At 37.2% G+C, this 25,759-nt stretch overlaps 1 protein-coding gene across 1 annotated transcript in view; it reads left to right on the top strand.

The window, feature by feature from the left end:
- The window catches only part of LOC108492708 (translation initiation factor IF-2-like), a 142,660-nt gene that overhangs the window by 26,165 nt on the left and 90,736 nt on the right, over positions 1-25,759 (top strand). Inside the window, exons 3-5 of the mRNA XM_017805306.1 lie at positions 3,370-3,447; positions 18,668-18,825; positions 20,561-20,659. Coding sequence (XP_017660795.1) covers positions 3,370-3,447; positions 18,668-18,825; positions 20,561-20,659 — 335 coding nt within the window. The remainder of the gene's footprint in view (positions 1-3,369; positions 3,448-18,667; positions 18,826-20,560; positions 20,660-25,759) is intronic.

Here is a 25,759-nt window from a genome sequence, read left to right as displayed (position 1 = left end):
CTGTAGCTCACCGGAGTTGAGAATGCGAATGAAGGACACAGAGGCAGGCAGTGTAACAAATGAGATCTCATAACAAGTCAGACACAGCACTGCAAACAGGATCCAGATTCTCCTGTTTCACAGTTCAGTGCCATCCAATGGTTCATTTTAGTTTGAGCTGAAATTGTAACTAATTTCCCCCATACTGTTTGGACTGTTTATTTGCAAGATGATTATTTAATCTTATTAGAGGTGGTAAAATGCTTTCACTGGAAGTTCTCTCAGGTTCTGTTTGGTCGATTCCTTTTACTTGCATGTGTTCCTTCTCTCTGTTGTGGATGCTTACCAGTTAAGGGGGCAGTTTCTCAAAACGAACCCATTCTTGAATTACATGTTGTATATTCATTTGATTACTATGATGGTTCCACAGTTGTATATTTTGAATAGTTTTGTTTTGTTTTGTATAAAAGACTCTTTTCCAACTCTCCATTTTACTACTTTCTTCCCGAAGGAATATAAAACTTTCTTTAGGAACATCTTTTATTTTGGCTAAAAGACTCAGATGCTAGAACTTTTTCAGATAAAGTTCTAGCACTGGGGAAAAACAAAGAGGGAGTGTTCCGAGTACAAGATGATGTGTCCCTGCGAGAGCCGCAGACGGCTGGCAGCTGTGGATTAGCGGCTCTTCCCGCTAGCAGGGCCGGGCAGAGGGAGCCGCCCTGGGCGCGGGCACGGGGTGTCCGGCAGGGGCTGCAGAGGGCCCTCACCGCGCAGCCCACGGCACAAAACGGCGTTTGAAACAGGACAAAATACGTTGCTTTTATTTGTTATATCAACGTGAAACCCTATGTGTGTTCATGAATTAGCTCATGAAGTGGACAGCCTCTCTTCAGTTTGAGTTCCCTGATTGGTTTTGAAACTGATTATTTGCAGACACAAGAAACACATGGAGAATCATATTCTCGCAGCTGCAAATCAATTTGGGTATTTTGGTAGACAAAAAGAAGAAATTCCAAGCTAGAGTAGAAGAAAGTAGAAAAAATTAATGGACCGCTTACTTTGAAGGCAAACTTTTAACTTACTCTATGAGGCTGATAGTAAGCCAGCAAGTTTTTTCCTGGATGTTGGACCCGATGCAAGTTTCTTTTTTTAAAATGCTCTTTGTTTTTCATTTGTTGAAAGATTAGGGAAAAAATTGTGCTTACAATGCTTGAATTGAAAACTTACTAATATTAGTAATATTCAAAGGGGCAGTGAAATGCAGATTTGAGTTCTTAAGTAACAGACATCCTGTATTTTAGTTTTGCTTAGGTTTCTGAATTCATCCTAATCTCAGTTACCATCTCTATCTTTGCTTTGCTTCACAGAAGAAGAATGAATACTACAGAGTGCGCTACTACCAGATAACACAGAGTCACTGAACAGAACAAAATGTTCATAACTAGAACTCTAGAAAGTAAGCATGAAGTTGTGTTACTTGAAAATTACTGTAGTTTCCATGGTGAAAAATATAGAAGGATTGTAATACAGTTTGTAACTTCTATAAAATGTTTTATTTTGATGGACCATTTTCTGTGTTTTGAAATCAATTAAATACAAATGAAGGGAATGTGGTAACAAATATGGATGGGGTAACAACCTGAAACTTTTACTACTTGTAAAAGGGAATACTCAGGTTTTCACGCTTCATGTTCTGGAAAGTACTAGTAGCTGAACTGTAAAATCTTGCTTTTCCTGTAAGTTACACAGTGATGTACTTGCAAAGGTAGTATCTTTTCTTTCTCTTTAAAACTGGATTTATATTATGAAAGCAATTGCTTTCCACACTTTTTATTGACTTATATCTTCATAACTTAGCTAACTTTTTTTTTGGAACTGGCTTTTCATTAAAATACATGATGCCACAGTAATTCTCTTGGTTGTTCATATTTTGATAAGACTCCATGTTGCCAAAGTAATTCTGATTATGCTTTTAAAAATCTCAAATAAGCAGAATGTGGTGATAGCAAATGTTTTGTGCTGTTTTGGATGGGTGAGGAAGGAGGACATACATATGTTTGAGAAAAGGGAGACAAGTTTCTATGCGCTTCAGACCTGATTCTAGCACCTTTGTTTAGTATGATAGTACTGATAAGCACTATTTTGCAATGTCCTTATTGATTTGCTACAGAACAGCAAATGTAAACAAAGGTCAGTAATCCTGCCAATTTAGGTGCAACACTAGGCTTTGTTTGATTACTCCCTCTGGCTTTTATGTAGGTAAGCCAAGACGTACAAAGGAAATATATGTTTCACCAGACCCATTTGATCTGAAGTGAGTTTGGTTTGAAATTATTTTTGCTTTTTGGAATTTGTCTGCTTTGCTGTCTTTTCCTAGAGAATTTATAGTCCCAAGGCTGCTTTGCCAACTGAGGATATCTCTACTGTAGCAGTTAATAAAAGTTTTTCGATGCATGGACTTCTTGACAATAGACCTATCTTAATGACCTATTGTGGACCCAGGGGCTTCAGGAGCCTCAAAGTAAAAAGTGTTGTCCTACTCCAGTATTTCAGCCAGATCATCTGCAAACTCTGACTGATGGTGACCATGTCATAGGAACCAGTAGAAGTCTGTTATAATTCCTTCAAATATAGGTGGTTAACCATTAGCAGTTATCTAAAATAGCATTATATGCACATATACAGTGAAAAAGCAGCTAGAAGTTTGTGTGGGAGAAAACAATGTAAGAGTGAAAACCGTGACACAGGAATAGTAAAGCTACACACCCATACAGAAGTTCTCTGTATCGTTTGATGGCTTTAGTACAGAGAAGCAGCTGTGTGGAATAACAAACTGTTGTTCCTCTGAACTTACCACTGAGTAAAGAATCCTCAACACCAAAAAAATGAGACCCATGAATAAGCAATGAGCTGTCAGCTGAAAGGAAGCAATGAAAAACTAGAAAGAGAGAGAAAAATGAAGAGCATTAGGTGCCAAAAAAGAAAGTGCCAAAAAAATTGGGATCTGTCAGATTGGTACAAGCAATGATCCCTAGTTCCTCATTAGTTGCATATACAAAGCATGTTGCCAGAGTCCTTTGATCCTACATTAATTTACAAAGTATTTTGATAAACACTTCATTATTTCCCTCAGATGTGCCAGTGGATGCAGGTAAAGGAGGAGGCCATGTCTAGGAGCAGTCATGTAATTAAGGCACAAAATACAACCAGAGATTCTAAAAATTTACTGAAATACATTTCTCGTATAATGCAACAATCAGACCAACAGTCATTATTCCTTCTAGGACTTCTATAGATCACTGAAGAACATAATTTTCTAGATTCAACAATTATTTATATGTGATACTAATATTATAGAAATGGTAAATGTACTTCATTGTTTTTATGCAGTGCAAGTGACATTGAGGAAAACCTGTGCAATTATCCAGCTGTACTTACACCGTTAAGGGAGGTCATTCTGGATCACAGGTAAGTCAGATAAATATTTTGACTTTGCATATTTGGATACAGAGCCTGTGGTCAGCAGTTGGTATTTGGCATGCAACTGCCTACTTTATCCATTTTTATGCACTAACTAATTTTCTTGATGTAGGGATTTGAGGATGGCAAAATAATTTCATAAATTATAAGCAAAAAAAATAATCTGTTTCATCTACTTCATTCTGGATAGCCATTGCATAAAAACTGTCAAAACCATATTGCTCTGGCTTCATCCCTGCTGCAGTTCCATTGATTACAGTGGAGTTAAATCGAAGATGAATCTGTCTGCTCAATTTAAATCTAATGATTGGTTAAAAAGTCAGGGGGGAGAGCCCTGTCTAAATCCAGGGCTGTTTTATCCTTGTGTCAGCATTTAATTCCATTTGCATATAAGCCTATTTCCCTTCTCTAAATTTAATTTGTTAGAGCTTGGCCCTCAGCAACAACAGCAACAACAAAGTAATTGCATGCACTATTGGGCAATGGTGCCAATACAGCATGTGCTATAAAAATGTCTCACACAAATTTATAAAATGTAGTCATTAGTGACTTTCTGCCTGGCAACAGCAGTATCTGGATATTTGAAAAAACCCCAACCTTGAGCTACCTCATGGACATGCGACATCTAATAATACACATATGAAGAAGCTTTTTTTAATATCAATTATTAATTGTGGCCATTTCACCAAAGGAAATGAGATATCCATGTCTTATATGACCAATAGGAACATCCTAGAGTTTCACCGAGACAAGGTAAAACTGGCTGAGGCTTAGTTCTTAGGCTGTGCTAGATGTCATCTGTGCCTTTTCATAAGTTACTTTTGCAGTATGACTTAGCAGGCTTGTTTTAAATTGGGGAGAAGTGGTTGGCATTGTCACAATATACCTGGTTTCTTTAGCTGCTACACTCCACTGCAGTACTATTCACTATGTTCTCATATCACCTATCCTAAAATTCTCAGCCCAATCTTCATTTAGACCTTTCACCTGGACATTTTACAATAAAAAGACTTTTATTGTTAAACTTGACCTGATCAACAGTCATTCCAATTCAATTGTTCTTCCAAAGGTAGTGCTACCTGCCTCAAGTTTATAGGATCCTTTATTCTCATTTTCCCTATCCTGAGTTGATTGCACACAAGATGAAAACACCAAAATCAAACCATTTGTTAGGATTTAATTTGAGTTTTTCTTTCTGCTTCAAAAACTAGATTTTTCACTATACATTCCGATGCATTAAAACTAATCATGGTCATAAATTCTTACATCTTGTCAATTTTGCACAACTTCACTGTCTATGAGGAAGAGATCACTTCAGTTTCACCATTTGTGGACAACAGACACTGATGCCAAGGGGTAAGTACAGTGTCCTGGGGCACTGTGCAATATTGTACAGATAACAGAGCCTGGACGAGAAACCAGATTTTCTGTGTTAGAGCTGCGTGGTGTGGGCCTAAGGTCATGCTGTGCATATAATGTAATAGAAGCTCACAGAGAGTGGAAAATAAACACGCATCTTCCCACTTTTTGATCTCTGTGTTTAGATAAATCACATTATTTCCTAATGTATCAGATGTTTTTTGATATGCATTGTTCTTCATAGGGACAGGAAAGCCTGCTGTTACCCCTGTTACTTGCTCCCATTACCTCTTGATGCACTTGCATCCTATCCTCAGGAGGATTAGAGGGCACTCAGGACCTTTCAAGAGGCACTTACCACTTTACAGGATTAGGATAAGCCTGCCTTTGATGTTTTTGTGATCACACCCATCTGTCATAACTGAACATGGTGAAGTAGGCTTTATTTTTATTTAATGTTCTAATTATGTTTAAAAGGTCAAATATAAAAATATTTTTTCTTTGTCTCTCTTTCCTTAAAAAATCAGTGGGGATATGTTGATTTTTAATACAGATGCTAGTGTTGAAAACTGAAAAAACCCCACAGTTAGAATCAACAAATAAAGATGAGGTTTCACCTGATTTTAAAGTTTAGCAATTGTACTCCATGTCATACTCCTTCCTCTTCTTCCATCCATATATTCATTACAAATGTCAGATAAGGCTAATCCTTCATGTGACATTACTACAGATGGTTACACAGGGGACTTAAACCAGATGCTGATAGTCTGGATAATCTGGATAAAAGCTGGTAACCTAAACCAAATCCATTTTGTGTATTACTGATGCTAACAGTTAAGATATGTATAAAATTTTTATTACCCTTTAACACTTTACTTAACTTTTGTTTTCCTATTTCTGTAACTAGAAGGTTTTTGTTTTGGAGGGTTTTTTTCTACATCTCCCACTGTCCTTCTACTTCAGATAAATCATGCACGTATGTATGTAATAAACAAGATTTGGGAAGGGGAGGGATACTTTCTAGATGGGAATGAATACTAAGTTTAGCTTTTGTTTTAAAATTCCCATTGGGTTGAAAATTGGCACTTTTCAACTGACACTTGTGAAAAGCAACTTTAATTTACTTTTATATGAAGAGGTTTAATGAATGTATTAGCAGAAAAAAAGTAACTTCATTCTATACTTTTAAAGAGTCTTTGAAGTTCAGTGGTTAGGATGGGAGCTGATAGGAGTCTCTGTTGGTGAGTGGCTTAGACCTCTGACCAGAGTTGGAACCCATTTTTCTGTCTGCTCAAAAATAGAAACATCCTATCTTAAATGGGATTTACTTTGAATATTATGTATACTTCTATTCTTTCATTTAGTAATGGTGCTTGTATTCTGAACTTTGGGATTCATGAAGACTAGTTAGTCTAAGAAGAACTCTGTAACTCTGTGTATGTGTGCATGTGCACATGTGTGTTAAGCAGTTATTTGCATGAGAAATTCTGTGACATAAACATGCTTAACCACAGTAATGTAGACAACACTCAGAATATGTGTCATATTGTGCCATACATTATCCCATATTCTTGTGAAACAGAAGGATTCCAACATATAATAGATTTAAATGAAAAATAGGCTGGCTGTTTAAATCTGAGAATGTGAAACAGCAAGTTTAAACTAATCAAAGTAGTGAAGTGTGGTTCTGACAGGGGCAAAAATCCCACAATGGTTAGAGGCCAGGATTTCAGCTTGAAGTGTCTGTATCGAAGATACCATTCTGATACCATTTCCCTTCACTTCCTTCTTCACCTCCCAGGGCTTTTGTGCTTGTGTTTGAGATGAAGTAGAAATGTGAATTTTTATTTTATTCCTGGTTGAAGGACTTCAGCAAAGGAAAAGGGAGAGAGGAAATAAATGTGCGGTGTTGCATCTAGTGATCCTTGCTTGCTTCTGACTGTCACTGAATGCTGCCTATGGCTAGAGGAATTGGAGAGGAAAATAGTAGGTTATTGTTTGATGCTTAATATAACGCTATTTTGGGCTCTTTTGGCTGTTTCTTTTTTTTTTTTTTAATAGGTTGTGCCTCTAAGTTGGTCACTAGTCTGAAAGTATAGGAAAATAAGTTTACCAAGAACCTGAGCTATGCAACTACTGTGTATCTTTTCATCTATTACCTATCACACTTGAGATTTATATTAGGGTAAGCAACTTGAGCAGGTTCCCATACAGTAAATGAGCTATGGTCTAATCTGATCTCCCTGTAATCCAGTGAGCTCTGAGGGCAGTGGTCTGGAGTATGGTTTATGGAGCATGGTTTCTGTGATTCTCTTCTTAACTTGTTTTGCCCCTAGTGGGTACTACAGGAACAGGTAAAGAAGTCAAGGTCCCTGGTCAGCCTAAGCATGTGGAGTACTGATGTTTGAATACTGGGATTTAATACAGCCTTCTGTTGCCAGTCAAAGCTCTTAGGTGCACGATCCTCACAGTCTTCAGCAGGATATCCAGTAGTAGTTAGTAATGTCTCTCTCTCTTAGAGTCCTTACTGCTTCACTGATTCTAGAAGTGTAGAGATCACACCATTGGCCTAAGTTAACACAGTTCTACTGAAATCAGCAGAATCCAGATGACTTAAGCCAGTAGAAAACCTTGATCCTTTGCTTCCTGTATAGAATGATACAGCAGTAACATGTAGTGCTCACTGTGGGTCAAATAATTCTCAGCAAATTGCTGAAAATGTTTAGAAGAGTAGTCTGTCATTACATCTTAGAGCATACTGCAAGGATATCTGCTGCAAACCTTCTGCAGGGAGGTGAAGGAAGACATATTGTCCAGATATTTTCTGTTCTTACTATACTGTGATCAAATACAATCATAATTGTTGTTCATTTTGGGGTCATAAACCTTTATAGTGAAAGAGGGGGTGAATACTTTGGTCTGAAAGGTTAGCTGAAGGAAGATGAATTATTGCGACAGATGCAGACAGGTGAAAGAGGTGAGTAATTATGTGAAATGTTGTGAGCAAGGAGTGAAACTTCTACAATTATGTGTTTTGTGTCAAATGAGGTTTTGGTAGGTTGATACACATTACACTAAATGTTATGATTAATAGTAATAATGTTATCTTAATATTTGTGGTAATCAAAGAGTGGAAGCAATAACTGGATCTAATTGATAAGAACATTTGACTGACCCTTGACAATTACGTCTTTAAATGTAAATTTTTAGACTGTGACTTTAAGCAGTAGCAGTTCCTTGATGATTTATTTTAGAGGCTTACAAAAAGTATGAAAATAGAGTAACATTCTATTATTGACCATATAGGTGTGGTTGAAAGACCTGTGCATGGGGCTACCATCTGTTGCATGTTAGAGGAAATGCCCAGTTCAGCAGAAATATTTCTTTGCATGTTGTAGGCCTGGAAATGCCATTTCAGCACTGTGAAATCTGATACATCAAGACTTAAACGTCACTTCCAGAAATGCTGTTTAGTGGAGCGTGTGTGTATGGAAATGATGTCCTGGTATAAAGAGGGTCCTGGGTTATGGGTATTTTATGAGCCACATATCTCTAATTCATATTTTGCTTTTGAAACATAACACATGTTCTAGCTGCACTGATATGGGTTCTTGCTTATTATAGTTAATGGATTATTCATCCTCTTTGTCCTTGACATAATCCTAAGTATGTGCATAAAACTCAGATCATGTTGCCCATAAAAACCAATCAGCCCAGAGTTCTTCTGCAAGGTGTTGAACAGTCACCCACAGCAGATGGTAAAGATAATGTTTAATAAAGAGTTAGAGGATTAGTTGGAACAGAAATAAGCTAAGAGAAAGGGATAATTTCATTTCGTATGAAACTCCATGACATTTCATGCACCCAAGGACTGATTAAAATTATGCCAAAAGCTGCTCTCTTTGGCCAGTTTGTCCTAATACTGACCCTGCTTATGTTATCAGCTGCTGTATCTGCATGTGTTATTCTACCACTTTGTGAATAACTCAAAAGAAAGCTCTTCTGATTCTCCTGTGGCTGGCAAAAGTAATTCTTAATTAAATAGGAACAGAAGAGATGATAGGTTCTGCTAAATGTGATGAATATATTTAAGCAATTGATACATCAGCTGAGGTTTAGAAGAAAAGTTTTATAGGTCATTTTGAACATAAATAAATTTTAAATGGTAGTTTTTGTACTGTGTGGAGTTAAGCTTTGGTTTACCTTGAATATTTAGATGCTGAATGGAAAACAGACCAGGGGATAGCTCATAAATAATTTTTAGTTTTGTTTTAGGAAAATTTATTTTTGCCATCAAAAAAGTAGTGGACTAACAAAACCTACAGATTTTGCATATTGCATAACATTTGTAATGAAGGTCCAGTTGTCCTGTAATAAGGCTTAATCAAGGAAATAGAATAAAACAAATCAGAAGCAAGTATTTTACAGTTATAGTATTTCTGGGCTCATAGTTGTCTGCTATAAATTTAAGATTTATGAATCAGAAGCTCTGACAAAACATGTCAGGTATGGGTGCTGCAGGAGCAATGTAAGTGGAATCTACTTGTAAAAGCAGTGTCCTTTGTTCTCAACACAAAACTTAAACTATTTGAAGCTGTTCTCATAAATACATGTTCTTTTGAGAAGACATTTTGGAATAGTTGATGGGACACAGAATACAAATATGTCTTTTAATAGTTATGGCATAAGAGTAGAACAGGATCAAAGTCCAAACTATTAACTTCCTTTGCTGAGACTCAGTGGTCACTGAAGCATAAAACCAGATGTGAGCATCTCTGGACTCATTCCAGCTGAAGCTCAAAGCTCTAATGAGTCTTTAATGGTAGAGCACTGTTAGCTGTTTCTGTGATGCAGGAAGACAAAAGTATTGTAGAATCAACATAATGGCTTTTGCACTGAAGTGGGCCAAAGCTAAACCTTTGAAAGCCTCTTGAAGTTTGATGGCTTGGGTAATATCGCTACCTAGTAGTTCCAGAAATCAACTGAAATCTTCTCAAACCTGCTCTGGATTTTCTAGCCATCTCCTGTGCTTAAGACAGTGTTTGGCTTTCTAAAATAAAGGCCCTAAAGCCTTTTTTTCTGCTGCAGGTTTTTCCTACCTTCACTTGTGCTCCTGTTGTTTCTCCAATTAGTCACTTTTGAAAATATTTCATAGGGCACTTCAAACAGCAAAGTCTATTTAAAATAGTCTGGAATAACATATAAATACCAAGACACTGTTAAGAATGAACTGGGAATTAATGAAACCTTAATTTCACTAACAATAATTGTACTTATTTTACTACAAGAAGCAGGTTTAGCTAACTCTTGTGTTTGAAACTACTAATTGTTGTGAAATAGATTACTATAAAACTGTCTAGCAAAATTATTTCCAAATTTCCTTTGGTCTGCTAAATATTTGTCCATACTTCATCTTTTGAAATCACAGAGGCAAGCATAAAGCTCAAGATCTCTGTCAGCTGATAGTATCACAGTATCAGAATCAGATAGTGCCGCTCAGCAAGAAGAGAGGGTCATATTGCACAGCTGAGATGAGACATAGATAAGTCTAAAGCAAGTTATGGCTTTATCTCAGCTTAACCTTGAACCAGCTGCCCTTTCCAAACCCCTCCATCCCCACCCTGCCCCCCGCAGTGTTCCTAGTGCACTACAGTTATGCTGTAACACACAGCTAGAGTAAACAACATTGGAGATGGGGGAAAAGCAGCTTTGGAAAGGATATTTTTCATTCTGAACATGTTTCTTAAAATGTACAGATAGAAATAAATTGCTTGACTAGCTGAATTTTGAAAAAGAACAAGAGATTCAGGTAAAAAAGGATCTTTTCTGTTTAGAACTTTATGTTAATTGAATAATGATAGCAATGAAATGTATTATGAAACAAAGTATTTTTTTTTACTTTTTCGTGTTTTTAATTTAAGAAATACCCCCACCATAATAACCCCCAGAAATTATGATCATGGAGGAATGGGTAGGCGTTCTTATTCTTTCCCAGATTGTGAATGATTAACATACAAGTAATTTCTCCCGGCACTCAGAATGTTATTCACCTTGTAAGTCCCTTGAGTTACTCACTCTACAGCCTGCCAATTAGTGTGTTCACATCATCCTCAGATAATGCTTTTTGTTTTTTCCTATCTGTATTTTTTTTTGGTCTTGGCAGGGAAATGTCAGAAAACAAGCTTTGTTTTGATTTCTTCCCCTTTGTTTTTCTCAACTGGTACCTTTTCAAAAGTTTTCAGAAATCAAATGTGCACTTTTGCTTTTTTATTCCTATTTTATCTGTAGTGGTTTCCTAACTTTCATCCTCCAACTCTAATATCTCCTTTAATGGGGTCTCTGTGCTGCTTTTCTCACAAGGTGAACACTTTCTTCGTTTTTGCATCTGAATGATACAGTTGTACTTCATTAAGAGATTTCTAATTTTTGGTAGCTTTGAGATAAGTGAGATCCTACCACCAAACATATCATATTTTGGATGCATTTCTTGTGTGCGCAGTTATTGCTCTTGACTTGGATTAATAATAAATCTTCTTTTTTCTCTAAGGCTCTTCTATTCAAATGCATAATTTCTTCTTTCATTTTTAGATGCTTGTCCAAAGGGAGGTTAAAGTTATGCTTGAATATCATGACACACTAATTTTTTAACAGAAAACCCACAACCTATTGATTGGCACTCTCTGGAGCACACCCTTGTGATGATAATAACTGTGATGATATGTGATTTTCTGTAGCAATAGTTTTATTGGCAAATGTGATGTTTTGCTTCCTAGTTACATCAATGGGTTTTAATAAACAAATATCATGCAGCTACAGCAAACTGTCTAATGGTATTTCACAAACTACTTTTCCCAACAGGAAAGAAAGCCAGTAGCAGGAATACTTGTCACTGCAGTTCATTACAAATATTTTTAATTTTTGTCTCATTTTAGGCTAGGGAATCTTCAAAATAATACAGTATACACACATGTCCAAAACTCAGAGTACAGCTACATTTTCTCTTCCTCTCTAACTTCTGAGGTCCTTGCTGAACATTTACTTTAACTGTCTTACAGAGTCTGATGTAAGTTCATACCCGAGACAGATCTCAGTCTTTAGCTGCAGTTCTATATGCAAAAGAATAACCACGATGACTTAGTTCCTGCTGTTAGATTATTACTGCACCTGTGACTTCTTAAATTAGCCACAGCTGGCCTGGCTGGGACCTACTGGCTGCCGTGGGGAGCAGCAGTCTGCCTGTGCTTCAGGAACGCTCACGGCTTCTCCATCACGTGCTGTTGAACTGAAAAACAGCAGTCAGGCAGGAGAAGGGCAGTGGCAAACTCCGGTTCTCTTTCCTGTCACAGGAAATAAGCCTTTCTCAGTTTTAGCTGTGTCAAAGCCGTGTTCTAACACCTACTTTCCAGATAACTCCTTGAATTTCTGCATACTGCAAAAATACAATAGGCAAATGCCCTTCTTAATTTGGAAGATCTCCCAATCACCTGGAAGTAAAGTATCGTTTTTAGTACTTGTGGCTCCTACTTTCTCCAGATATGCAAACAAAAACCCAAAAAACCAAACCTGGTTCCAGAAGAGGAACTGGAAAAATCCCATTTTAAAAAGAGATTTAGAAGGACTGCTGATTTTTTTCCATCCAGTAGATAACGGGTTCTCTAAAAACAAAAAGCATAACAGAAGGGAAGAGTCACCCTTCTGCTATGGCCTTCCTTAGATATCCTCTTCTGGAAAACCTATAAAAGAGGAATGAATTACATGCTTTAAGGATGCCTTTCATTAATATAATTAGAGAAGCAATACTGTCTTCTGCTTTTTTCTTGGCTTGGCTTGCCTGTGCAAGTCACACTAAACTGACTGCAACTTTGGTCAGTGAGAACATAGAGAAGCTGGATACAGGAAAGACTGGATCACCACATTTTCTAGCAACATGCTGTCTTTCAACCTTCTTTCTTAAAGAAAGTATACAAATTGCTCCAGGTTTTCAGTGAAGAGCGGTAAGATACAAAATGTATTCCTATTCCCCAGAGGTTAAATTAGTGGGTAGAAGCATTGTCTGATGACTTGCTTGTTTGTAATTGCCAATTAAGTAAAATGAAAGAAATCCTCCTGTTTTGTTTTGAACAACTCTGTCCTCTTTTGAATGTGGGCAGATGTTTACATATGAAAAGCAAATGGAAATAAATCCAAGTATATAACTTTTAATCTTTTGCAGATAAGTAAGCTGCTAAAGCTTACTCAGCTGTGCTCTTAATGGTATAATGGAACTGTTTGTGACACTAGTTGTGGTGGATTTGATTTTGCTTCAGGTTGACATTTCATAGCACTAAGTGTGAAAAATTACATCCTCAACAAAGCCTTCCTTGGTGGAGCTCTTGGAGACAGGCATTAAGACCTTCTCAGACTAATTAGAGCCTCTGTGATGGCTGAGTGGTTGCTTCACTCTTCTTTTTGGGGCTTTGACACTTCCCCTGTTCCCATCAAATGCTAAAGACAAGATGGATGAGTGACAAATGTAAAGGAGAACCACAAGGGCTACGTACTGTTTTTGTGTACATTTAAGTGGCATTATTTAAGCAGGTCAGTTCACTTGGAAATCAAATGAAAATCAAGTGAATGGAGGATGGCCAGAATAGGTTTATCTATCTTTGCTAATCTGGACTAGCTTTTCTCTCTATTGAAGCTACAAGAGGTCATGTAAATAGGGAATAGTTTTATGTTTTCGAAATGGGTATATTCATATACATACATGTATAATTGCCAAGCATGGTGGAAGTTTGTGGAGACTGATTGCCTTGTGAATCAGAGCCTTGGATTACAAATCAAAGTAAGTGGGGGCAAACCAAGAGTTAATGTATGGCAAGGTTGCTTAGGATCAAGAGGGCAGTCTGTCTTTTAAAGGAATGCTGGTCTTGTTACCGAGGCAGAGTTTGGTGATACCAACACATGGCACTGCCATGCAGAGAAAAGATAAATTTCGATTGAATGATTTCTCAGTTAAACAGAGACCAACAGGGAGTTTATAATAAAACAATTTACACTCACTTTGGAATATGACAATGGCAATTTTTCTTGTGCTGAAAACAAACCATTCCTGATGTATGTTTGTGACCCAGCAGGAAGTTTTCTGATGCAGACTCCTTCCACATTTATTCAGTAGCAGACATAATTTGTCCAATGTGTCTAGCAGTATATCATACCATGTATTATTAGTACTGTCACATTTTCCTATGATGCGAAAATCATGGTGAAAAATTTAGATTTGTTTGTAATCCCCCCCAGAAGTGACATATGACCTTCAGCCTTGAAAGTTTAGCCCTTAATGAATTAGAGGCTTAAATTTGCTTCTCTGGTTTTAGATTTAGTTGAATATATTTTTAGTGTAATCTCTAATTCTAAAAAATTTATCAGGTAACATTTTGGCATATATAATAGCAATTTTTCATTCTTATAAGGTAATGTAAATTAAGAGGGGTTCCTCTGTCAGTGCAGTAAATCACGGTGGAAAAACTGACTTCCTTTTTATGGGAAATTTTAGTTGCATTTAGAATGCCTGATACTAGAAGTATTGATGTTACTTATGGTTTATTTTAGCTGCGCAACAGGAGGAAATATTGTTAGTATTTCTGATCTAAAGTCTGATGTCTCAAGTTTCTGTCTTCTTCAAGATGGATCCAACAAATCCCATATGAGACTGGTACAGTCAGGAGAGCAGGGGGATAGAGAATTGCTTGTAAGATCAACTGAACTCTCAGGTGATGTTCAGGATCACTGCAGGTCAGATGGAACTATCATTTCTCCCCAGCATCAAGGAGAGTTATTTCTAAGACTTCCTTGCTGGTACCTTGATGGTACTGACACAGCTGATTCTGTACGAGAGAAACAGCTGGCGTTTATAAGCACAGGATTTTGAAGAGCTCCCGATCTAAGGAAAGTTTTGGTTCTTAGAACTGGTGTTCACCATTGCTTTTATGGGATAAAGGATACCAGAAATTAATTGGAAAGTATTAATAATTGCACTGAAATTTCTGTGCAGGTCCAATGGGAACACATTCTTCTGATTTCTAGATTCCCTTAATAGGAGATTTGTATAGACTTTAAAATATTTTAAATATTTTCTCCTTTAGAAGAAGAATGCAATTTCTTCAGTTCTTTCATTTTTTTTTTTCTTTCCTACTTCTGAGGAAATTTCTGTTTGATCATTAGATATTGCTAAATATGTGACAGGTGAATTAAAACATAATTTGCAGATTAATAACAACGTAAAACTTTAATTTATCTAATTAAAATATAAGCATATATAGAGAAGTATTTGCAGATGCAAGCCATGCACATCATTAGTCTAAAACAAAAGTTGTTTAGATTAGTCCAATTATTAAAATTTAATGCAATCTGTTTGGAGCCAGACTGTGCCTGGTCATTCAGAAATGAAGAAAACTGTGCCTAGGTCTCCAGGAAAGAAATGATTCACCTGTCGTTGGATCCAGTGTAACCAAAGGGCTTGTTCTCTTCTGAGCGTAGGAAAACGCTCTTACTGAGCTGTATGTATTGGGTTATTTGTTGTGTAGGAGAACAGAAATGAGAAAATGATCAACTCTCAGAACTGCCCAAGTCAGTAGACTTGTCAAGAAAAGAACATGTTTCTTCCTTTTTTAGTGACCTGGGAAGTCCTGGGGATCACTGCGCAACACTGTGTCACCATGTCTGTGGGAGTTTGAAGGGCATCCAGGGGGTGGATGAGAACCCAGTTTTTTAATGTAACAAATGAACTTGCAGTTCTATGAGTAAGATTAAACACGAGAGATACTCTCTGGCACATAGCACTGCCTTGGAATCTACTTAGAAACACCTTCTAGCCATTCATACCTGAAGAACTCCCATTACAGTAAGAAAATGGAGAAGAAATTTTTCCGAATTTCTGTATATTAGATCTTTACACCTCCTACTGTGAGAGAGAATTTCATCAAATGTAGGAGTCTTTGAACCCTTTGTGGCACTTTTGTTTGTCAGAGACAATTCTGCTACATCTGACATCTTCCTTAGGAGGGTACAGTATTTTATTAAACAAAGACTGACTGAGCTGGCTAGCAGTAAAAGGAGTGCAAATGGATATCATATCCCTTTCTGCTACTGGAATCAAGCAAAATGATCTAGTATAACTGATTCAGGCTTGCAGACTTGTATAATTTTGTCAGATACCAGCTATCACAAAATAAGAATACTATACTGTAGACAGATTGCTTTGCTGGATAAATCAGATACCTTTCCTTGCAGGTTCAGAAACTTTCAAAATATTCCACCCTTCAGTTTTAAAATCACAGTCTTCTAGAAACAAATTGCTAAATACATCTAGTAGGTGGTCATAGTAGGGTCTGTATTTTTCCTCTGTGCCTGAGTCACTGTAGAGCAGCATCTTCCCTGTACTCCAGGCTGGTAGGTGACAATGGGCTGATCCAGTGGTGAGCTCAAATCATATCCAAATATAGCAACATCTTGATGCTATTATGATGATTACCTCTTTGCAATTGGTATGTCTTAGCTCAGCACAAGAACATAACATTCCTAATGAGATATAGCAATAATTTACCTGTCACTAAATAATCTTTTCCCCACTAAATGACAGTGTCTTACCATTACAAACATGTCCCCATTGACTAAAGCACTAATGAATGCAGGTCTAGCATTATCATATTAGATATTTATGCCAGTTGATAAAGGGAAGAGCTTGATCTGGATCAAAACTCTTCATATCCTGCATGAATCCTGGAGGTAGCTAAAGCAGAGAGGGTATCTTTTCTCTTTCTTGCCTGTCACACAGGAGCCTTGAACTACTCAGGAAATAACTGGAGCAAATGAAGAGATTTTTCAAAGGAGACTAGAGGAGTTAGGCATTGCAGTCTGAGTGTAAGTTTTCCTAAACAGTTCCTTTTAGAATTTCTGAGCCATTGTTCCTGTAAGGCTCAGTTTTAGACTCCCTCTTTAGGCTTTAAGCCCACAAATTTATATGGGATTAATTCTAGGCACGTGGTCCTGTGGACTTCAATAGGGCTACTTAAGCCTGAAGTTTGGCATATGTGTTGGCATGTTCAGAAACAGAACTGTAGGAGAGATTCCCATTTATTTTGATGGGAGTTTTGACTAAATGCAGGTTTAGCCCATGTGTTACAAAAGTCATTCTTTGACACTCCAGCTGGACTGTTGTAACTAGGGAGAAGTTAATTCACTGATAAAAATGTCTATTGGAAATTTGGCCACACTCATCAGAGGAGAATGTTTTCCTAGAGAAAACCTATTCCATTTTTACTGAAATATGCAGAGAATCTTGAAAATGCTAAAACAAGGCTATGTTCCAAAATGGTCCGTTATTAATATTGAATAAATATGTACAAAAAAGCACACGGAAGTTACGTAATATAAAGCAGATGCAAAATATTTCTTTAGTAATATTACTTGAGTATTTTCTGTTACATGACCATATTTGTATTTGCTTTGTAAGCTAACTGTTTTGTTTTGAAAGAAAATCACAACTCATACTTGACATAATTTCTGGTACAACAGAATGAACATGCTTTTAAAATGCTACATGGAAATAATTTCTTTACATCATCCCAACAGGTGGACTTAGATAGTTGAAGAAGGTGAGGAAGAAAAATTAAATGCAAGACCGCATCAGTGACCCAAAAGTTTGCTGTATTTCGGTACAGCAACTGATTCTGATACTACAAGCATGTTGATTCAATCCACAGACTAGTAACTAGCATGTAAAAATGAACCATCTCTGAAATATGTAACATTTATGCATAAGCATAAGCATAAATGTCAGAGTTAATTAGCAAAATAGGTGCAGCAACAATTTTACATCTGTGATAGCTGAAATAATTTAATATTTTAATGATGTAATGATGTATACTAAAGCTCCCGTGAGTTTGAAAGTGCCTATTGAAATAACTATTGACAAGTTCTTTTATGTTCTCAGTGCACTACCTGCTCAGCAGTACGCTGTCATTTTAGAGTAATTGCCCAGCAAACTTTTAAAATGCTGTCACAAAAAAATTGCTTAAACAGAGGTAGCTCTTTAATTTGTCTGCCACTTTTTCTGTCACTCCTACTGCACTTTATGTTGAGTGCAAGGTTTAGCTGTCACGTTTGAAGTTCTTCCACATATTTTTACAGTCTGGGTTGAGGCCATGTTGCCAATTTGTCCTACAATGTTAAGGAAAGTTTTAAATAAAAATATTTTTTTCACACTCCTTTTACTTGTACACTGTAATATAGAAGATTGGAAATTATTCCTCCTATAGTTGGAGGAAACTATTTTGGATCTGTAAAACAGAATGAGTTTCACTAGCGATGATGATTTGTCCAAATTCAGGTGTTTCATAGGAGTATGTGTATGCGTGTGTGTATATGTGTTTTTATATATATGTATAAAATACAACTGCTTAAGAATGGTCAGTAGTTGTTCTGTCCAGGTAAAGGTTCATAAAATGAAAATTTTTTGTTTATGGAAGATGAAAAGGCTTCAGTGGGAAGTTTGAGAACAACTTACCTTATACTTCAAGTGGCCAGGATGCTCAGCTGGGATGTGAGAGAAGGCTAAAGAAAGAACTAGGATATGCCTCTGTACACTGTATTTTTGTAGTGCCCACTGATTTGTTCAGATATGAAACAATAACTCATATGAAAGTTTTGAATTTTCATGAGATGGGAAAACTTTCCTTCACAGTTCTGGATCCAGGAAGTTTCTTGTGCATTAGCTTCTGTTATATGATGCTAGAGGCAAGAAGGCAAAATATAATTCCATTTTTTGTATCTCTTCTAAATGACTTTTTTTTTCTGCTTGCTTTCTTAGGGAGGCCCTTCCAAGCAATAAAATTCTATGTTATCATTCTCCCAAGGCAGAGTGGAGGTATAAAGCAGCTATGTCAGTCAGCAACTTCCGTGCCAAGAAATGGGGAAGAGTTGCTTTAAGGCCACAAGATCGTTATGCAGTCATCAGACTTCCATGTGGTTAGTATTGATCTTTTTTGGATATTCTGAGATCATGAGCAAGAAGTAGGAGGAATTGTCTGGGTCTGTTATCCTTCTTACAAACGAAACTTAACTATGGCATGTATTGCAGACTCTACAATTAAAATTGAGTGTAAAATTCTGAATTACAGCAACTTGATCAGCTAAATGCTCTTACTGCTAGAAAATGGTTTCTGCTGTCTGAATCCCATCAAAATTGGGAACTGTATTAGGAGGAAACAGCTGAAGTTTACTATCACAATGGATCACTTTTTGTTTTCTCATTCCTTAAACAGAATTTTCATATTTAGCTTTCATACTTTTTGAGGGTAAAATGGGGAAGAAAAAATTACTGTTTGTATGATTCCTTTTCAATTTCAATGAAAGAAAAATTACATTTTGATTTTCAACATAATTTAATTCTCTTAAATAAATAGTTATAAAAATAAAAATATGAAGAGCCAAGTATGATATATATATTTAAATGATGGAAGAAAACCTTCTTTTAACATACAGAATTACTAACAGTTTGCACATTTGACTGTAGGGGGAGTGAATATTCATAATAGGAGGAATTTCACAATATGAAATGTCAGTAGTTACTGACAATCTGTAGATATCAAAGAATGAGCACTGGCACATTAATAAGGAACTTAAAAGCAGAGCCACAGTCTAACATCTTAATAACTATAAAACTACAACTTCTACATGAGTCATATGTTTGAACTCCAAACTATCTTATAAAATTTAGCTAGAACACATTTTTCTTGACACAAATGAGTATATTAATTTCCATAAGATATTATCTCTTGCCATATATTTAATTCAGATTCTCTTTCTACTCCCACTAAAATAATTGCTTACAACATACTGACTTGATTTTATATGGCTAATTAGAGCAGTGCATGGAAAAAAATAGGTTTGCAGGTAATACTAAAATTAAATATGTTAATCTGTAGCTCAGTGCACACATTTTGTATGAGCTTTAATTTGCTATATAAATTATAGTTCTGTGTTTATAAAATGCCCTTGAAAGAATGTCCTATTTTTTTGAATACTAATACCACAGGGAAACAAATATACAAAGCTTTTAGCTATAGGCTATATTTGCATAAATTAAGACAAGTAGTCAGTCTGAATATCCAACTGTATATATACTTTTAAAAGATATTCTACATAGAGTTGCTAGGACTTTCCGTATTTAAGATTTACATTTTTTTAACAATGTAGCAGCCTTTCATGATAGGCAAGTGAATTTTGAACAATGAGGCATAAATAGTGTAATAAATAGGCTGTGGTTTATCAGCTAGAGTGTGGAACAAATAATTCAAAAGGCTCTGAACTCATTTCTGTATGAGCTAGTAGCAAATATCTCCAGTACCAGTCTGCTTTACAGGTTTATTCTAGAAAAAGCTGGCATGGCTCTCTCAGTGTAGCTTCCCAGTGCAGTGTATGTATTTTGTGACATGACTGCAGTGACACGTGCTATTCCCACATAGATTCTGGTAACCTCAACTAAAAGACTGATCATCATTGTTTAGAAAACTCTCCTTCCGTGTGAATTCAGTTAATATTCACTAATGATAGGGAGAAGGCAATTACGAAATCTATAATGCAGAGTATGTCCAAAATTTTACTTAAAGGTTGTTATTAAGAAGGGCGAAGGGATATGCATGACCAATACACTTATGCTTTTTTCATAGGCAGAGTGATCAAAACCTTCTCTCCTGTTTATGCAGTGGTAGCAAGTCCAGTATATGGATCAAATCCTTAAATATGTACAAGAACCTAAATCCTTTCCATCTCTGGCCCAAGAACAGCATCTCTACTGGAGGTACGTAGCCATGTGGTGTGGAACGAATAGGAAACATCCCTGAAAATGTTTATTTTAAAACAGTATCTTAATTCATTTTTATTTCCCATGCCTCTGTGTTAGTAATCAAGATCTTGAATGCTCTTGACAGAACAAAGTATCACTGGTCAGAAAGTTTTTGATGAATCTATGACTTAGACTTTCAATAGTGTTAAGGGTATTATCGTTTGGGCTGTATGTTATCGCTTCCTTTACCATCCTAAGAGGCAGCAGTATGCACTGAGTCTTCCCACTAGCTTCACAGTAGAAGAACAAAAAACTCAGAGTTAATTTAACCTTCAGACTGTCAAAGTAAAATAAACAGTATTTTAAATGAAAATAGCTAGTCAGGGAATAGTTCACAGTGAAGAACTTCATTTTTTATTCATTCTCTTCATACAAGGTGAAGATCATACAAGTGAATGTCTAATGTTGTTCCTCTGAGGGAGTGTCATTGAAAGTATCACCTAGAATTAATGGTTTGATGATGCTGAACAAACCAGAGAAAATTGTCCCGGAGTGTTTTTTAGTGACACTACTATTTTTGGATGAAAATTTCCCCCTTGGATTTTATTCATTTTATATAATGCTGTTTGTGTGATTAAGTCATGAATTTAACTTTTTGGCAAAATAACCCTTCAACATCAGCTTTCCAATGAGATTATTTTGGTTGTCCATTGCTACTTGCTGTGATATGGAATTTAGTATAGCGTGACGATAAATCTCCTCATTTACTAGAAGAAAAAAGCACATTACATAAACAAATGTCACCAGCTATGACTGGATACATGACAGTATGAGCCAAAGCCCTAGTTATGAGAACTGGTAGAAGAAATACAATCTCTAGTGATACTTCTGTCAATCTTTAAGCCATGGTCAGAAGTTTATGTGACACCTTTTTATGTCTTCTCCTAGTAATAGCTACTAGACTAGCAATTAAAAAGAAAAAGGAACATTTAAAATATGGAAATTGCCACAAAATTCAATGGTGTAAGGTTTGAGGAGAAGTCCCTCACAAGAAGTCTATTCCAAAAGTATGATAGAAGTCCTGTTAGTTGGTCAATTTTTAATTTTTCTTTTTTTGAAATACAGCAGAACACAGAGCTGAAGGTTATAGTTTTTACAGCCAGTTAGCATGGAAGACTATCATATACAATTTCAAAACACAATGAAAAAAAACCAGCTAGACTGGTCAAAGAAATCCTGTTTCTTAACAAGCACATTGACAAGTTAACTATGACTATAATAGAGGGAAACATGGCAGCTGAATGATAAGGAGGGTATGAAAAGGTCTAACACAACTTCCCAGATTGACTTAGCCTAAGAAGACATTGGCTGGATTTACTGAGAGGATCTGCAGTTAAAACGCACAAACTCCACTTAGGAATGGTAAAAATCAGGGGCAAAGGAAGAATGAGCCTTAGTCCTTTCCTCCCGTTGCAATGAGAGCTCATACAATCTGTGCTGAGAGCAATGTAATTTGCTTCTGCCTGAAAACTGTCAGCTAAGATCAAGTGAAACTTCAAATGGAACAATTTCCTCCAAGAGTTGCTAAATTCTGTCAGTCTTTCTTTGAAACACTGGGGGACAAAACAGGCATATGCTGCAGATCTGTATTTTGGGATGCTCTCTGGGTGGTGTCTACGTAGATGCAATTCTGGAATGTTTGGTGGAACAGAACATGGAATACATAAACATTCTAGGAATGGGAAAGCAGAGGAGAGGGAGAAAGGAAGGAAAAAAATAGATGTTGGCAACTGTTCCAGCCTTTTTTAATCACAGGTTTATCAGATACTGCGTAGTCTCAGTATCTCTGAATTAGTATCTCATTGAGGTGCGAACTTACTAATTAATTTCTAAATAATATTTTGGCTGGAAAGGCAAAGAATTAACAACACAGTTGTCCATCTTCAAAGATGGAGAATACCAGAACTAAACCATGCAGAGAATAGCAAACTAGAATATTTTTTCTGACTAAGACTACTGTAGGGTGTTAAAAACAATCACAACACTTGCATCTGATACAGGATCCTTTTAATTAATTAGTCAACAATGGTCAGGTCTTAAGTCAATGCACCAGAGTCACTGGACTGAACTGGACTAAATCTAATTATTCCCAGTTCCTACTGTCAGACAAAGATGTTTTGATAATGACTTCTAACAGAGTAACAATGATAGTGCTAAAAAAGAGGAGGAAATAAAAGATGATTCTTCAAAATAAAATCAGTTTTATATCAACATATGTATCTAAGAACTGCAAGTACTATGTCTTAAATCAATCAAACATCTGCTTTTTGATTTTGAAAATCTGTGACTACTATCCCACTGAGCTTCTCCATTTGCTCTGATTGTAAGGAGTGTTGTTGAAGCTTGTTGACATAGTTTTCAAACTTTTCACATTACAAGGAAGGTCACTGCATTCAGCCCATGCTACACTCTTTTTTCACACACACTGACACTCACTTCTACTATTGGACATATTTTACACAATATAATGAGTCGTGCTATTGGGGCTACAGAAGTTGTTCTGAATTTGTCACACATTGCATCCCACCTTTGGGCCTTGGCTGAAAGAGGTCTGTCTGGCAGTGGGAAAAGACAGAATGGAGAGAATCTTGCTTTTAATTCACTAATTCATTTGACCCTTTTTTCATACAAATTGGCATGGTTATCTGCCTTTTCTTCCAAAGCTCACACTCTGCTCTTCCAGATTTAAGGTTCACGTGTAATGAGTTTTTTTTGATGTCACTTGTTTTTGGAAAATGCGACAAACCCCTAAGTTTTAGGGTTCTAAAAAATTTGGGAAATCTATTAGTTAAAACAACTGGAAGTATTTTTTAAAAAACACAACAAAACAAACCCCATGCTAACTATGCTTAGTACTGTCAATATGATGAGATACATGCAGATCCTCAGCTGTGGCTCTGGTACAGAAATTCTGTAGTGTGTGATGTTTTAATCTTCAACATGATTTAGCTGCTAGAAAATGCGTATTTTTAATATCAAAGTTTTGTTATATAAGCATAGGAAAATTTTGCAAGCCATCAAACTTAATTTTTTCTTACAACTGTTTAAGTTAAAAATGAACTAAACTTTTCCCAAAAACTGATCTAAAAAATAATTACATTTCTGTTTGAGTCTTTATATGCCAAGTTATAGCCTAATATCAAAGTGTAACTATTTATCTATTAAGAATTCCAGTAAATCCTCTTTACCACTCTTGGATCAAAACATGAAATCTTTAAAAACCTTTCCTTTTGACTTTGATTCTCCCACCTTTCTGTGTTTATGACAAGTGATATACCTGTATGTCTGGATTCTGTGCAAAGCAGAATTGTTCAGTGGAATTATTATTTTTGCCTAGATATTTTATTGTGAATATTCCTATAAGTAATCCCAATGACATAATTTCTTCCTAAATGATTATTTCTAAATGCTTTAAAAGAGCATAGTAGCTGTCTTATAAAAAGATACGGCTTTTTGGAATACTTGCCTGCTTCCAATGCACAGTGTCCATTGCCAGCCTACGCATCAGCTTTAGAAAGCAGCGTCACTGTTTTCTCAATTTTTTTTTTCTTTTTTCTTTCGATCTGTGAAAAATCCCAGTCTTGTGAAAAGCGCTAATTAATGCTGGTGAGATCTGTGGAGTTGGACCCTCGTGGGAGTAGCTAAATCAGGGTAAACTGAGTATTAAGCTTTAAAGTACTATTTTATGGCTACCAGCACATGAGCCAGATGACAATCTGGCCATCAGTTCATACTTGTGGCATTTGTTCTTCATCTGTGTAGAGCAGAGGCTGCCGTGTGAAGTGTCGGGCCATGCATCCTGCCACGAGGGGCTCCATCAGTGTGAAGGTTGGGTGGTTATACACATCGCAAGCCTTATTCTTAAGAATAAAGGAGTGTTGGTAGGACTGACAGGCTGCGCTGAAACTGCGGGCGCTCAGCGGCCCGAGCTTGACCTTCTCCATCCTTGAAGGGCCCTTCCAGACAATGACACATCGGGGCCGTGTCCCCTCACCTGGGCAGCCGGGCACAGCGTTCGCCAGGAGAACGCTTGGGCTTGCGGGAAGGTCGCAGAACAGGACGCCGCGATTTGCTCAGGGCAGCCCGGGCGGCAGAGCTTTGTACGAGCCCACGCGGTGGGCAGAGCGAGCGGCTCCCGGCACGGCCCGTGCAGCCCGCGGCCCCCGGCAGCTCCCAGCTCGCCTTCGCCCCCGGGCTGCGCGGATGGGAAGCCCCCGGAGCTGTGCCGCAGCCGTGCCGTGCCCCCGGGCTGCAGGCGGCCCCACGCCGGGGGTGGCTCCCGGGCTGGGGCAGGGACACGGACAGGAACAGGACAGGGACAGGGGCTGGGGCAGGGACAGGAACGGGAAAAGGGGCAGGGATAGGGTAGGGGCTGGGGCAGGAACAGGGCAGGGACAGGACAGGCACAGGGGCAGGGGCAGCGATAGGGCAGAGGCTGGGGCGGGGACAGGCTGCCGCCTGCTGCCGGCCGCCGCGCGGGTAATCACACGTCCCCCCTCACTGCTGATTTGCAAGAGCAGATTAATCAGAGCGCGCGGCTTGATGAAATTTGCTGTTATTGTGCCCATTTTTAGCAACATCTTTTATTATCTTCATTATTCATTTACAGGGGACCGGCATCAATTATGCAAATGAGTTCACAGACTTTGCAGATTACTTCATTTGCCGCTATTGTTTGTGGAAATTTAATTATTAAATATTATTAAGCTTGCGTTTTCTTCAATTTTCCGAGGCTTAGTTTCATTTGATTTTTCCTCCAGCTGCTCTCGTTTCCTTTCAGTGCCAAAACAGCTCCTCATCAAAGCGGCTCTGGCATGTGAAGACCAAATAAAATCTCCTCAATTTAATAATTTTGATGTTAGTCCCTTGTTCTCAGCTGCTTGCTCAAAGCAATGCAGAGAGAAACGCAGAGCACATTCAATTTAATGAGTAGAAATTGAATTCAAGTTTGTTCGGAATTGACTTCAATTAAGCAGAGTCTTAATGATAAATTAATCTCTTTTCTTTATTCCCTAGAATTTGTTTTTCAAAGTAGGAAATTGGACTACATTGAAA

The sequence above is a fragment of the Lepidothrix coronata genome, unplaced genomic scaffold (assembly GCF_001604755.1).
Source record: "Lepidothrix coronata isolate B3197 unplaced genomic scaffold, Lepidothrix_coronata-1.0 Scaffold12, whole genome shotgun sequence".
Lineage (NCBI taxonomy): Eukaryota > Metazoa > Chordata > Aves > Passeriformes > Pipridae > Lepidothrix > Lepidothrix coronata.
The sequence above is the reverse complement of the archived record's forward strand: the minus strand, read 5'-3'. Positions and strand labels throughout refer to the sequence as shown.